At 41.0% G+C, this 14,969-nt stretch overlaps 2 protein-coding genes across 3 annotated transcripts; one reads left to right on the top strand and one right to left on the bottom strand.

Annotated features, from left to right (window-relative positions):
* Positions 1-1,448: 1,448 nt before the first annotated feature.
* On the bottom strand, positions 1,449-4,448 carry fam167b (family with sequence similarity 167 member B). Its single transcript, XM_080479744.1, has 2 exons — positions 3,891-4,448; positions 1,449-3,436 (listed from the first exon to the last, which is right to left on the bottom strand). Exons 1-2 carry the CDS (start codon positions 4,194-4,196, stop codon positions 3,173-3,175), a joined length of 570 nt encoding a protein of 189 aa, XP_080335870.1. The 5' UTR covers positions 4,197-4,448; the 3' UTR covers positions 1,449-3,172.
* A 1,678-nt stretch (positions 4,449-6,126) lies between these two features.
* LOC308120345 (myotubularin-related protein 9-like) lies at positions 6,127-13,573 on the top strand. 2 transcript variants are annotated; one of them, XM_080480900.1, is made up of 11 exons: positions 6,127-6,432; positions 6,750-6,806; positions 7,471-7,579; positions 7,695-7,820; positions 8,883-9,056; positions 9,134-9,351; positions 9,433-9,594; positions 9,678-9,819; positions 11,905-12,125; positions 12,243-12,394; positions 12,527-13,573. In XM_080480900.1, the coding sequence occupies exons 1-11, from the start codon at positions 6,248-6,250 to the stop codon at positions 12,625-12,627; spliced, it is 1,647 nt and encodes a 548-aa protein (XP_080337026.1). In that variant the 5' UTR covers positions 6,127-6,247; the 3' UTR covers positions 12,628-13,573. The 2 variants fall into 2 exon arrangements, with proteins under 2 accessions (XP_080337026.1, XP_080337027.1); XM_080480901.1 differs by lacking the exon at positions 6,750-6,806.
* The last annotated feature ends 1,396 nt before the right edge of the window (positions 13,574-14,969 follow it).

Here is a 14,969-nt window from a genome sequence, read left to right as displayed (position 1 = left end):
AAGAAAGTTCTCGGTTCGAGTCCGGGCATGGGGGATTTCTGTGTTGAGTTTCCCATAGAGTGTCTCTTCACAACAACTCTTTATTACTATGATTGATACCATTCATCAGTCAGCACCTGCTAAAGAAAGCCTTGCTGTGTTCCGTGTACCACCAGGCCTTACGAGGCTTCAAATTTACTCCTAGGTTCCTCTCGACCTCGGTTGTCACTACTTCCAAATGTGGTTGGAAATCACATTCTGTTACGCAATCTAACTGAGATCTTGCCGATAGGCAGAAAGGTTTCCAGCAGCCCTCCGACGGCGTTGCTGCTCTCTGCAGGTGCTGACCTCTTTCTGACCGTGAGTGAGACTTTTGTTTTGCTCGCGATGCTTAATCACGTGTATCGTGTCGCTCTGTTTTGCTTCAAGATAAATTATTCAATGCAGCCTGTTTATCTACACTGCCGTATCAGCGCTCTATGGTGTGGTGTGGCAAATAAGTTGAATGGAGACCATCTGCAGGGCAAATAGTGGCCTGAAAAGCACAAGTCTGCATTTCTTTATTCTAAGAGTATTGACTTCAGAAGAAGGCTTCGAGGTGCATTACTTGAGCCTCTGTACATTTATGTATTCATTTCCATGCGTCCTGATCTGTATTGAGGTCACATGTCGCATATGAGGTCGTCAGTGACCTGACGTATGACACATTATCATCATCTCAAGTCTTCTCGCTGTGCTCCTATTTCACACATTGACCTCACTCTGCCAATGCATATTTGGTTTCTTGTTAAACAAATTATGTCCCACAATGTCTGTGGGTCTGCACAGCCCTCTGGGGCTCCATTCTTATGTTTGGCTATCACACCAGGCCACGAGCATCACGTGGAGGGAAAGAAGACACTATTGTGAACGGGCGGCCTTGGGACTGAGGATGGAACTAATGGAACATGTAATGACATTTACCCCAGATTGGATAAACAAAATATCCTGAAATAACCCAAAGTAAACTTCTAAATCATATCACTTCGTATTAAAGCAATAACTTTACAGTTATAGCTGAACTTTAGGCACTGACTAAATAGTTTATTTTGTGAGGAAAAACCACATTTTATTGTCAGATTATTTTGCTTTTCAATATATATTACTGAGATATGCGGACTAAAAGCTTAAAAATCCTTGTTCTACTTCACTGTAATGATGTGTATCGCACTAAAAATAAATAAAATAACTTTTGAGTCATAATACTTGTCGCTATGAGACATAGACTGAATGCTAATAATTAATAACAGAACGATAGTAACTGTCAAAAATAGTTACTTTACGGTAACACATCACTTCATCACAAACGCGAAATTCAAAATCTCACTGACAAATTTGTTTTTTAACACCTAAAACTTGTGTTCTTTGTCCAGTAATCGTATTAATTAAAATAATAAACTTATTTTTTAATCACAGTAATAGAAGCTTGTGCATATAATAATTTCATTTAATCCAGAGAAATATATAGTCACATTGTTTTTTATTTAAAAATGCTTTTAGTTACTTACAAGATAATACAGCTTAATTTTTACAAACACATTTTTACAAAATCAGGCAAACCTGTGTACATGTTGACGAACATTAAGTTCTAGTTTCATTCTTTATTCAAAATATTACGTTGCTTTTTTTTCTTTTCTTTTCTTTAGCGCTGTGTTTTACAGCGAACATGGGCAACGTGTTACTGAATCTTCATTCTTTGTGAGGCAATTTCCAAAAATTGATAAACAAGGGTTTTTATCAACTCCTATTGCTCTGGATTATATTCATAGGAGCCTGTATCAAGGAGAAAAAAACAAATGCATGCATTTCAATTAATTTTTAACAGAAATTTTGTTTTTTCCATTAAATTAGTAAGGAAAATTGTCATATATCCTGAGGGTAGGACTGTTCACACACATTTTGTCCCTGTGTTAGTGGATTTACATGCTTAGATTGTCTTACTTGTTTCTACATTGACTTGTTTTTAAAGCGATTTCAAAAATTGAATTTTGGGGGAAAAACTACAGTAATTTCTAGTTAAAGGCAACTTGGATTTACAATCATATGAAAAGCAGATACTTTTGTATTACAGTACAAAGAGTTTCTAAAAACCTCAAAAAATGTTTCATACATTTAACAAAACCGCAACACATTCTAATACACCTTGAACAAACTATGTCAGGCCCGTGTATTCCGACTAACCCAGTCTAACTATTCATTCCATTGGCCGCCTGAGCAGCAGATTACATTAGGTCAGACCGAGCCATGCAGAGCAGTCTGTGCTCTGCAGCGTCTGGACACAGTCATGGAAAACAAAATGCATCATGCACAGAGTCCTGGTTCCTGTCACTGCAGCGATGAGGCTGTGAAGATATTTTCGGTGCGTGAGGTGTAAAAATGCTGGAGGGTGACCCCCTGCTTCCTGTGAGGATACTGCTTGAGGGAGCAGCCCCAATGAAGGCTCCAGTAGCTGCAGTGGGGTTTTTTTTTTCTATTAATTGATTCTGTTTGCTTTTGTGTGTCGCAGATCTTCATTTGATCCGACTGAATAAAGTGAAATCATAGTCTTTGATTTTTTTTTTATCAAATTCTGACTTCCAAGGCATTGAGGTCACGACCTGATAAAAACAAAGTGATAACTCCATCACTGCTTGTTTAACCAAAAGGTCAACTTTTGTATTTACTTTTATAAAGTGATGTCAAATGACTAATTCTATGGTTTCCTAGTACCTCCCCTGGTAATTATCTTATCACCTCCAAGTTTGGAGTCATGATCTCTGAATGACTGATTTGAAGTATACTGAGTTAAATTCCCTGTAAATGTACTAATATTCTATCGTTTTCTGTGTACAAGTTTTACTACACTAAATAGTCGTGTTACAAGATATTTAACATAATGCCCACTCCTCCTTGATTTTTAGTATCATCTATGCTTTTGCATTGTGCAAAAAGTACAACACAGTCTTAATAGGAACCGCACTATGGACTAAATGTGTCCCTACAAGTCTGCTTTCTGCTCAATATCAGGCCAAGGCACATGTTGAAGTGGTCTGTCTAAGTGGCTGACAGCCACTCGTCACTGTGTCCACCCGACACCTCCTGAAGGGAAAACGTACACAAACAATGTGCACACAAAGGGAGAGGGCGCCGGGAACATCCCCCGGGTGTTGTGGCTTCAGCACAGTGAGAAGCGCCTGGAGTTGATGTTCATCTTGGTGAGGCCCAGATGTTTCAGGGGGGTGGACAGAGCGAAGGCCGCCTTCATGGGGATGTCACAGAGCAGGTCCGACTCCTCGCCACACTCCTCCAGCTCGTACGTGGCGTCGTCCAGCATCTCCTTGTGACGGTGGCACACCTGCTCCACTTTGAGCCGGTGGATCTCCCCTCGCAGGCGGATCAGCTGACGGGCCAGATTGTTGTCCTGGACTTGCATCTCCCTCTGAGGGCAGAGCGGGTGGGGACGGAGGGGGCGAAAGGTTATAGCAGGTTGAAGGTGGAAAAACAACAGCCTTTGTGAGAAAGTATGCGGATGGCTCTTGTGATAGTTTTAATTTCCTAATCAAAGCATGTAAATCACCGGCATGATGAATATATGGGTCTCAGAATGAGACTTTGAGGAAACAGCCAATCTATTGTGTGACACATTAAGTGTTCAAGCCCAGAGCTGCATTAAACCCGACAAGCTACCACTTGGAGAAGGGCAAGTGTTCTTGCAGAGCAAGTCACTGACACCTGAAGAGATTATATCTGTCCTGGAAGTGAAGGGGGAAGACAAACCTTAGTTCTCTGGAATGGGTGTGACACTTTTACATGTGATTACTGAAGTATTAGCTTTTGGATTATTATCATGTCTTTCCTTATAATAACTTTGTGTAGAAATTAAATAAACTCACCAGTTCGTTTCTCAGAAACTCCAAAGCGTCATCAATTGTGTCAAAGCCGCAGATGTTGCGCACAACCAGCTGTGAGTTTTCATTCCTCAACATCGTGGGCACGGACACGTCCTGCTCCCCGGAACCGGGACGATCCGCGGCGTTTGCGTCCTTCCACGGTCCGCTCTGCACGCGCTCCTGCCACTCCAGGTACGACGGTCTGCGCGTCTGCAGCTTCAGCTTCTCCGTCAGCGCCTTCACGCTGTCCAGGTCCTCCGCGTCCCCCTCTGAGGAGGACTCGTCCCCGAACGCTTTAAAGTCCATCATTTCACACAACTCGGGATGGAAGCTGCAGACTGGCAGACGTTCACAGGCGCTGGGTGGTGGGGTGGCAGTCTGGATCGGTGCGCAACAGGTCCGCAGTTGCGCCTTTATAAGGAGAAACGGAGGAGTGACCGCCCATCCCGCACAGGACAGAGAGCTTTTCTCCGAGAACTTGCAGCAGGGTTGTCAAACATGTGGTGTGAGTTCCAGAATAGGGCTGCCTGATAGTTCAGTCTGGCTGCCGAATGATTCTGCAAAGTGGAAATGCATTTTTTTCCCAATAATGTGAACTCACACAAATCGTACTGTAAGTAAACTGATTATGTACTGCAAATATAAAATTGATTCAGTATCAAAGTTCTACTTACTTAAATGTTTTGTGTTTACTCTTAACATTCTTTCATTTTTCTTTGCTTTTCAGTTGATGTGACTAATATCTTTTTGGTTTACTTGAACTATAATGTGGATTAAGTAATCTGCCATTAAAAAATATAATTCGGAGTATAGCCCAGTTCCTTAAGTATTTTCATTCACATTGCAGAAAAGGGTATGCCAAATATAAGATATAAACACTAAATTTGAAAAGGAATTTACTGAAAACTGGTGAAAGTATCCGTCCATACAGCAAATAAATTTTACTTGAGAAGAAATCTTGAAATAAGATGTTTAAATCTAGATATAAGTTTATACTGTAAAATCAAGGACTCCAGATATGAAATAACTTTTACGACAAGCCAAATCATCTATCATGTCTAAAACATACAATTGTAAATCTTGTCAAGTACCAAATGATTTGCAGTGCATGATGATTGTGTATTTGTTAAACTATATCAAATTTAATATGTATAGTCTATAAACTCCCCAAAGATTTTGAATCTTATGAACTTAATTAGTCCTTATGTATTGCTTCAACCAACACTAATGCAGTCCTGACCTACAACGATGTTCTCAAGAGAAAACTATAAACTGTGATTTGCCTGCTCATTCACACAAAAGAGGCACTGTGAGTCTTTGCACTTTCCTCCAGAGTGCAAAGACTTAAAATGCACTGATCTCCATGTAAAAAAGGAAAACACCACTAATCTGAACTACAGAATTCTGCACTAAATGTTCATGCAGCTCACTCAATTTTTTTTTTTTCCACATGTGGCCCCTGAACCAAAATGAGTTGAATTACAAAATTACAATTTGACCAGTTCTGTTTATCTTTCCTCTAACCAGCTTATGGTCTCAAATACACTGGAGTCTATCCAAGCTTAATATGTGTGAAGGAACGACCACACCCTTTGGTCACCGTAACACCTTGCAGTCAGTGATTCTGGTGAAGGTCGTGGTTTGAACCAGATATGGGAACCAGCGGTCACATCTTCTGATGCAGTATGTGGTATGATGGTCATGTCAAGCACAATGGCGCAAGGTTTCATGTAGAATTGCTTCTTGAATTGTTTAGGTTATTTCAAGCAAAACATATCAGATACAAAAACTAGAGACAAACAATTCATAATTTTAACGCAATTTGGAAAAAGTGCCTTCCCAACTGGTTACAAATTGGACATTTCTGTGACCCTCAGAACGATCAGTTGATCCCCTGATGTGGATGTTTCCCAGCTTTGAGCCTATAGCGCCATCTAGTGGTCAATCCCCTCGTTGCAGGTGGTGGCTTGAGCCGGTGTGTGAAGAACTGTTTTACAAGTAGTATGTATGTGACACATCTCAGTCTGTGCTTCTCAGGAAACGTGCACTTCCGTCTTTTGTGGCCTCGAGCGACACATTTTCCATTTGCAGAGCAGCCTCAGTGTTCAGCAGGCCCCTGAGTGAAAAGAGGTGTAGCCACATAAACTAACAGCAATGCTGAGAAAAACACAAAACCTCGTCTATTTATAGGCGCCTTATCGTCAAACAAACAAAGCGCAAGTGAAAGTGCCGCGCGTCCAAACGGTGCGCGCACTGGAGAGCGACAGAGAGAGAGCGCGAGCTTTCATTTTCTCATTCAGTCGAAACAGAGAAGTGATTTCAGTTTGAAGGATTCGAAGGGAGAAGGTTCGAGGTTGTTCATGGAGTTTTCCGAGCACATCAAGACCGCCAATGTGGAGGACGTGTTGCTCCGGCAGCCGCTGCAGCCGCCGGGTAGAGGCACACTGTGCATCACCGGACACCACCTGCTATTCTCGGACAGGGAGGAGGGAGCATCACGGCAGCTCCTACTGCTCCTCAGGAACATCGATGCCATTGAGAAAAGGTGAGGGAGGAAACAAAGGCAACTGATGTATGATTAAACCTAAAATTTAGTCGTTTTATCTCAGCCTATTTGATTTTTAATAGAAACAAATCACTGGACTGTTCATTCTCTCAATTGCATTAACAATTAAAGCAGATCAGTTTGAACTTTACTTCATGTGTTTGATTGCCTAAAGAAATATCAAAGCCAATATTTAATAAATGTTTGGATGTCAGTGATTTGATACGAAGATGCCAACAACTTCTGGTCAAAAAGTACTAAACTACAATCAGTGCATGATCAATTGTCTAACTACAGCCTCACATCTTTTGAACCAGTGTGGAAAACCTTTGGGGCCATTCTGGCTTCTTCTCTAATGCAGGCCTCAGTGAAAGGTTGGACTTTGTCGGTGTTGGCTTAAGTGTTTGCTGCCCAAGAAGGAAACCTGCCATTAGGATTACAGCAACTGTGTGTCACATTGTGTGTTGCTTGCTTGTAACAGAATTTTTGTGAGCTTCTGCTAAAACCTCTTGTTATGTTTTGCACTGTAGACACATGCATTTGTGGCTTGCCACACAAACACATAAACAAACTTGCAACACTGTCTTTTTGGAGCCTTACTTTGGACTTATAGTATTTTCTGGCCCCTCATCATCACCATCAGCGCTGCAGTATTTAACTCTGACCCTAAAATAAACTGTGATCTCAGCTCTAAAACCACAGAATCATTGAATTGTGGAGCTTTGATGTTTAGGGCCTCACAAGTGTAGTGTGTTATCAAGTTTCAGACCCCACAAATAGAGAAATATAGGACCACGCAGAAACACACACACACACACACACACACACACACACACACACACACACACACACACACACACACACACACACACACACACACACACACACACACACACACATAACCCAGATGCTTGGGTTTGGCCTTCCTGTTCTGTTGCCAGTCAAGCCTCCTGCATCGCTCGATCCAAAACCCCTCGGGTATTGTTTTCATTGTTTTGTATAGAAATCATATGTATGTGTTTATGTATATGTGAATAGGATGGCAGGATCGTCAGGGACGATTACCATCAAGTGCAAAGATCTGCGTGTTCTCCAACTTGACATCCCAGGAATGGAACAGTGTCTGAACATTGCACACTCCATTGAGGTATATTTATCTTCTAAGATGTCCACACACACCAAGGAGGGATGAGATGTTGGTTGCATTTTTCTGCCATTGTCCCTCAAATCACTGCCTTCTTGTCTCTTTTGTCCCTCTCCAGACCCTGTCCAGTCTGGACTGTGTGTGCGAGATGTACCCCTTCTTTTACAGACCTTCCTATCTCAACCTGCAGGACCAGTGGGGTCTCTCCTCTCCTGAAAAACACTACAGTCAAATGAAGTGCCTTGTAAGGAACCTACAAAATGTGTCTCTGCTGTAAAAGAATATAGTGTAACAAAAAAAAAAAAAAAAACCCGTAGACACAAAAGCATCGCAGGCAACCTTCTCCAAATCTGGTCCAGTAACCGCACGGCAGGAAAATGCCAGGGAGGGTGAAAGTAGGGGTCGACATTCAGGATATCCCCGTTGCTTTGGTTTCATTTGTTTTCCACTGACTCCAGAATGTGCTGCACACAGCTTGAATTTGTGTGTTGACACATGGACATCTTCCTCTGAGACGAGTGTGTTGCTGTGGCGAACTGCATTGTTCATGGGCACACAATGTCCACAACTGTAGGGTCTCTGTACATTCAGGTCAGGCCTGCCGAGTGACTCAGTTTCATCCAGAAGAAATCGGTTTGGCTACATTTTCGTGTCTCGCTGAAGCCATTGTTTCAGGAAAATAGCTAATGGCATTAAATCAGATTAGCTGTGGGCTTTTCCTTTAGACAATTATTGATACTTTTACTTAAGATGAAGACCTGTCTGTACTGACATTATTATAAATGAATCCTGTAAAATATCTAATTCTCCTTTGTTGAAGTTCTGTTTCTTCGTTCAATTTGGACAAGCATTTCTTTTAAAAAGTAAAGAAAAGAAAAAGAAAGAAAGAAATAATTGGATGAAGGTCATGCTGTTGCGGGCTATATTGAGGTTTTAGTATTTGAACTGAATTAATATTGAATAAAAAAACTAATGTCCCTTATATTTTGTGGGGTTTTGTGTGAATATTTAGTTAAGTCAGTAGTTTATTGTTTTTAACATATGGCTGCTTATTAAAGCTACTCAGTCAACATGTATTCAGAATTTGTTAACATTCTCTGGCTTTTTGTCTTTCCCTAAGAAATCAAAAAGACACATTCCCCCAAGTAGTGACTGCCATACAGTATTTGCAGTGAGCTTTCAAACCAAATAGATGAACCCAACCCACTGTAATTTTAGTATTCCTTCACCTAAAACCATAATGGAATATCTGAAAACTATTCTTCACTTCTGACTGTACTTTACTTTCTCTGTCCGCTGTTCGCAGCATAATGGCTGGAGGCTGAGCAGCGTGAACAGAGACTACTCGGTGTGTCCCTCCTACCCTCCAGCAGTCATTGTGCCAAACTGCATCGGCGATGACACGCTGAAGAAGGTGGCCAAATTCAGACAGGGGGGCCGCTTCCCCGTTCTTTGTTACTACCACAGGAAGAACGGCATGGTGAGCTGTTTCATTGTCCACCTCTGGCCTCCAGGTTTATCACTAACATCTCTAACTGAGGAACAAAAACCTTTCAGGTGATCATGCGCAGCAGTCAGCCGTTACCTGGAGCCAACAGAAAGCGCTGCAGAGAGGACGAGCTTCTCCTCCAGGCCGTGATTGGAGGCTCAGACAAGGGCTACATCATTGATACCCGCTCCAGTCAGCAGGCTCAACAGGCTCGGATGACCGGCGGAGGGTTCGAATCCAAATCCAGCTACAGCTGCTGGAAGAGATTGCACAGGCAGATGGAGAGGTGAGTTAAAAACTATGCAACGGGAGTAGAGGCGGATCTTTGTCACTATTCTCATCGAGTTTTCATCATATATGTGCACAGGGGCAAAGCCCTCCAGGAGAGTCTGATAAAACTGGTGGAGGCTTGTGGCAATGAGTCTAACAACATGGACCGCTGGCTCAGTAAGCTGGAAAACTCCAAGTGGCTGTCTCACGTCCAGACGGCTCTGTCAACTGCCGGGCTGCTGGCTGAATGTGTGGAGAGGTATAGCTGGTTGCTGTGTTTGTGAGTTCTCTTTGTACACGTGAAGAAACCAGATGACAATATGTCCACTCTCTTCATCAAAGGGATGGTCATTCAGTCCTGGTCCATGGCTCCGAGGGGACAGATTGCTCTTTGCTCATCAGCACTTTGGCTCAGATCATCATGGACCCACATTGTCGGACACTGGAGGGCTTCCTGACTCTGCTGGAGAGGGAATGGGTTCAGGTGAGGACTGAAGTCTATGTTTGAAAAGAGGGGAGAAACAGCTAGGTTGGGGTTAAGGTTTGAAACCTTTAAAATTGCAGTAAAAGAGATGCTATTAGTGAAATCTTCTCTATAAGCAACATCCATTTATTTCTAATCCAGTCATCAACATTCTGGTGCCCACATTGGATAAACAGCTATGAACTTTTGCACATCTCTACACCAAAGATGACATATACTAATGCATTATTAAGACAGCAGACATTGATTGGATTATTGAATATCTAAAGTCAACTATTAATTAAATTTGGCAGTATTTTCTTAATAGTGAACTACTCTGTATGATAGACTGGTGGCTTGGATATACTCATACAATTTTACTATAAAGGGTGTCTACATGTCTTGGGGTGAGACATTGAAGACCAGTTGGCTCCCAACAGGGTGCGATCACCTTGTAAGTCAGCCGTCAGCATTGTTGTGTATGAACGGGTGAATGCGATGGATAATGTGATGTTCTGTACATAGAGACCAGTCAGTGGTAAAGTGCCTGCAGCATCAGACATCAGCTGGAAAATACTTACTAAATAAATATTCTCATTGAGCTTCGTTACAGCTGTTACTTTTGCTTGATGTATAAGGAGATCTGTTTTCCATGAACGACAGACTTTAAAACAAATCCACAAATGAAATGACTAATTATTAACATTATCACAATATTTAAACACATCTGATAAAGATGTGTTTTTGATATGTGAGGACAAACACCTACCCTTAATGAACTTTTTGTTCCAATTGTTATAGCAGAATCAGATATTGGAAAACAAAAGTTGTATTTTACTGTGGTTTTTTACTGTAAAATGTGGATTTGCCTCATATGGCGTACAACAGAGGGTTGAGGGATGCACAAAGTATTTTGTACGGTGGAGTTAAGTACCACAGAGTTGTGTACTGGTTATAACTGTCACCTCAGAGTGAGAAGGTCCTGGTCCTTCCACCAAATTACAACACCGCCTTAAAGTGGGCAAGAATCATTACAGAAACCTCCCACCATGTCTGATAACCACGAAGAGAAGGAAAGTGAAAGGGACTCAGCTGAAAAGTCCCACATTTCAAAAGTTTATTGTGACTCGGTGTGTGTGTGTGTGTGTGTGTGTGTGTGTGTGTGTATGTGTGTGTGTGTGTGTGTGTGTGTGTGTGTGTGTGTGTGTGTGTGTGTGTGTGTGTGTGTGTGTGTGTCTCCTACAAACACAGTCCAGATTCCTCAAAGCGATATATCAGTGAATTTTATGTCTGTTTTTAAATTCGTAACAAATTAAAAGAAATTAAAAGGCAGCTTATATGTGTGAAAAGAATCTGAGATATTCAGTGTGGCTGAAGGCCAAACTGTTGAGCACATATTTAGTTATGACCAAATCTCTTGCAGAAAGGATATTGCTCCACAGCTCGCCCATGACAGGAAATGCCATCATTTTTTTGAGTTTCCTCTGCAGTTGGGTGCTTTGAACAGTGGTCGATACTAAAGGCCATCTGATATCCACATAGTCCATCTTTCATCATTCAAGATGGCAAAGGTAGGCAAAATTGCCACATGAAGCGAGGTGACATACAGTATATTCAATCACATTTTTTGAGAGAAAAATTGCATAGTCAGAACTTTAAGGCGCAGGGAGCAGTTGATCTGATCAAACTTTGAAACAATAAGGTGAGCGTAAATTTGCATATTGATCAAGTATTTATTTGAAAATGCTTCTGAATTCTAAAGACAACTGTTACTTGTAAATACATGCATGTTGGTTGAATTTTTAAAATGATCTTAAACATAAACAGACTTCCATTTCATTAGCTTATTCAACATACCTTTCAAAATGTAATTATAAATGGCAGAACAAGAAAATTAATGGTCTTTTTTACTCTGTGTTTCATGCCATAGTGTGTCATTGTGACACTGCCAAAGTCACAAAAGCACAGATAACTACAATAAAGTAATTAACATGTAACCAGCATTTGTGTTTTAAAATTAGGGCAATAACTACTACTACTATTACTGTGTGCTGTACGAGCATACACGTGAACAGGGTGTTGTTTTTTTCCCCATCGTCTTTGCAGGCGGGACACCCGTTCCAGCAGAGATGTGCTCACTCAGCCTTCTCCCACACGCGTCTCCAGCAGGAGGCTCCGCTCTTCTTGCTGCTGCTGGACTGTGTGTGGCAGGTGTGGCGCCAGTTCCCGTTGGCGCTGGGTTTCTCTGAGGCGCTGCTCCTGAGGCTGGCCACCGAAGCTTACGCGTCCAACTACGGCACCTTTCTGTGCAACAACGACCGGGAAAGGTCAGCTCAATTAGTGTTCACGGGTTTCAGATTGATAGCGTCTGTCATATAAAGATCCTCCCAAGCTTGCTTTGAAACGAGTCACAAATGCTGTTTAATGCATCCCTCACTGTATAGGTGTGCTCTGGGAGTGAAGACCAAGACTCACTGCTTATTCCAGGCCTTATTGAAAAGTGAAGAAACAGATTACTACAGTAACCCGCTGTATGAGCCCACTGAGCTCGCTATCTGGCCCTCGGTCCACCCTCAGTCCCTACAGTTCTGGAGAGGTGAGCTATCTACTTCCTATCATTTCACATCTGAACAGCTTCAGTAGAGTTGTAGCCTCCACTGAAGTCATTATATACGTGTCTGTCGGACTTTATTGAAGTTTTGACGCGTTGTTGGCGTTTGATCGCCAGGCTTTTTCCTGAGGTGGACGCCACAGATCCGTCATCTGGAAGAGGCTCAGCAGGAAATAAGGAACATGGTCATTGAGTGGGGGAGGCTGGCGATCAGATGATGTCAATCTTTTCAAGGCGGGATGTTACCACAGGATCAGAATCTGAATAATTTTGTTGATAGGTCACCCAGCTGATATTTTCTGGAAGGAAATCCCTGAAGAATATTTAAGGACTAGTGTACATAGCCTGAAAGAATTGCTATGGAAATTCTTGTATCAGTGGGATATTGTTGTCCTACAGTGCCCCCTCGTGGTCAGCGACGTCCTTGTTCTGAGGAGCGTGTGTTACTTCCTCCAACGGACTTTTGTGTTGAACGTCTTTTTGTTCTGTCTCCATCGTTTAACTTAAACTTGTACGAACCCTGATTATTTATTTGTTTATCTGCTGGACTCTGTCAGGAAAAGTTTACATTGTGATTGACTTCATTATTGTTCATATCAGTAATTTTAAGAGCTCCAAACCAGAGATGTGTATGTTGAAGGCATAACGGATGAAACCGTGAACTAGAGTCCTTTAGAAAGCAGATTATTGAGGTCTGGAAAACGTGGAATATGTGTTATTGTCTAATGGGTAGCTCTTTATTTTATTTTTATTTTTTTTTAAAGAATATCACATTATTTTGTTTGTGTATGAACAGTGTGGTCAGGATTCGTCTCACTTAGGAAAAGACTGATAGTTGTTATTTCAATATTTCTATATCCAATTGAGTGTGCATTTCTGCACTTGACTGGGACGTTCGCATTGATGTGGATCTTCCAACATGCGCACACATTGCCAGGTATCTACATATTCACCTGGCTTTAAAAGAACATTTAATAGACTTTTAAGTCATTCAAGCAATTGCAAGTGTTAAGTAAAAAAAGAGAGACTGTTGCAGCCAGGTCAACTGTAATTGTGTTTCCATTTCTGCAGAATCCAGCATAACCAGTGCCTTGTGTGTTTATGGACAGTATTTTCATTTTTTTTTTTTTACATTCCATTAAAGAAATACTATGTTTAAAACGGAGGTCATTCATGTTTTTTTTTTAAAACTGAGTGGTACTTCAATAGTACCTGGAAATATAAAACGCTATTTGTTACAAACAATTATGAATCATCATCCTTCCATCTGCACAAAACAGATATAAACAGTCTGAAAAGAAGATTCAGTGAGTGCTAGTGAAAGATTGAATAATTAATTACACTGTTCAAACCTAACAATATATAATAAGAAATATTCATACATTTAAAAATGCTCTAAAAGTTATTAATGCTGATTTCCCAGCATGTATGAATGCATCTTTAAATATTTTGTAAATATCTTTCCTATTAATGTTAAATAAATGAGGACAAATTAACCCCAGGATGTTTTTGTCCATGATAGTATATTTGGTAAAACGTCAAAAAATTTTACATTTTTTAAGACCACGTTATTTGTACTAAGATTAAATTTTTTTTAAAAATGTTTCACCAGCTACAAATGATTCCCCTGCAGGTTCTGCATTGGTTTGAGCTATTACTGCTACAACTGCATGTTAATAAGGGAGAAGAAACGAATTCTCATTTTTCTGGAAGTTGTATTTCTTACCACTGAAGTGTTGTCTTGTCGATTTCAGCTCGGGATTTTCTCTATACTCGTATACTAGACTAAAATTCTGTCAATTCTATGTATGTAGGTATGTATGCATGTATGTATGTATTTGACCAACTTTTTGCCGAATCTATTAACCCAAATTGCATGGAATCTTCTAGGATGATTTGTCATCCTCCCAAACTTTTTGAGACGTTAACAGCTGACCGTTTCCAAATAAATTCTCAAAAATTGCGTAAAGTGCCAGCTTGCTCCAACAGTGTGTTCAGGTAATACAAGGTAACACAAAAGAACTCAAAGGACTCAACAGAACATCATGATTTAACCCTCAACATTGCAAGGTGGCGTTGGCGAAGGTTTGCACCAAATGCCCGTTCTCGTCCTTCTTTATGGGCCACTTTGTATCGTTTTCATGCGTTAGTTTACTCAAAGTTTTTATTTTAGAGTCGTTGCAGCAGGTTTATTGATGATCGATTCATGTGTGTTTTCAGTTCTTTGAGTTTGGGACATGCAGATAAATGTTAGTCTTATTCCGTGTTTCGTTTCAGCTGGGCCAAGCTCTTTATTTCCTTCGGGGCTTTGGGCTCGTTCAAGCCGACCTTAAGCCCGATAATGTTATGATGTTCGATCATGTTCAACAACCGCTCAGAGTCAAACTGATCGACTTCAGTTTGGCTCATAACCGGTTACGTGTTTGGGACTCTTTGATACACCTAAAGGACGGCACACACTACAGGATTATCGGCTTTCCAAGAAAAGTAAACATCATTTCTCATTTCAAGCTCATGAGACTTTGTTCTCATGTTAAATAACATATTGGAATAAGAACTT

This window comes from Lipophrys pholis, assembly GCF_963383615.2.
Source record: "Lipophrys pholis genome assembly, chromosome: 14".
Taxonomy (NCBI): domain Eukaryota; kingdom Metazoa; phylum Chordata; class Actinopteri; order Blenniiformes; family Blenniidae; genus Lipophrys; species Lipophrys pholis.
This window is presented reverse-complemented; position numbering and strand designations above follow the sequence as displayed.

What these genes read in the sequence shown, in the direction of transcription:
- fam167b (XM_080479744.1), bottom strand. Translation starts at nt 4,196, where the DNA reads ATGATGGACTTTAAAGCGTTCGGGGACGAGTCCTCCTCAGAGGGGGAC. An exon ending in AGTTTCTGAGAAACGAACTG is followed by an intron (nt 3,437 to 3,890) that starts GTGAGTTTATTT and finishes CTCTGCCCTCAG; the next exon opens with AGGGAGATGCAAGTCCAGGA.
- LOC308120345 (XM_080480900.1), top strand. Translation starts at nt 6,248, where the DNA reads ATGGAGTTTTCCGAGCACATCAAGACCGCCAATGTGGAGGACGTGTTG. An exon ending in ACCACAGGAAGAACGGCATG is followed by an intron (nt 9,057 to 9,133) that starts GTGAGCTGTTTC and finishes AAAACCTTTCAG; the next exon opens with GTGATCATGCGCAGCAGTCA. An exon ending in CTGGCTGAATGTGTGGAGAG is followed by an intron (nt 9,595 to 9,677) that starts GTATAGCTGGTT and finishes TCTTCATCAAAG; the next exon opens with GGATGGTCATTCAGTCCTGG.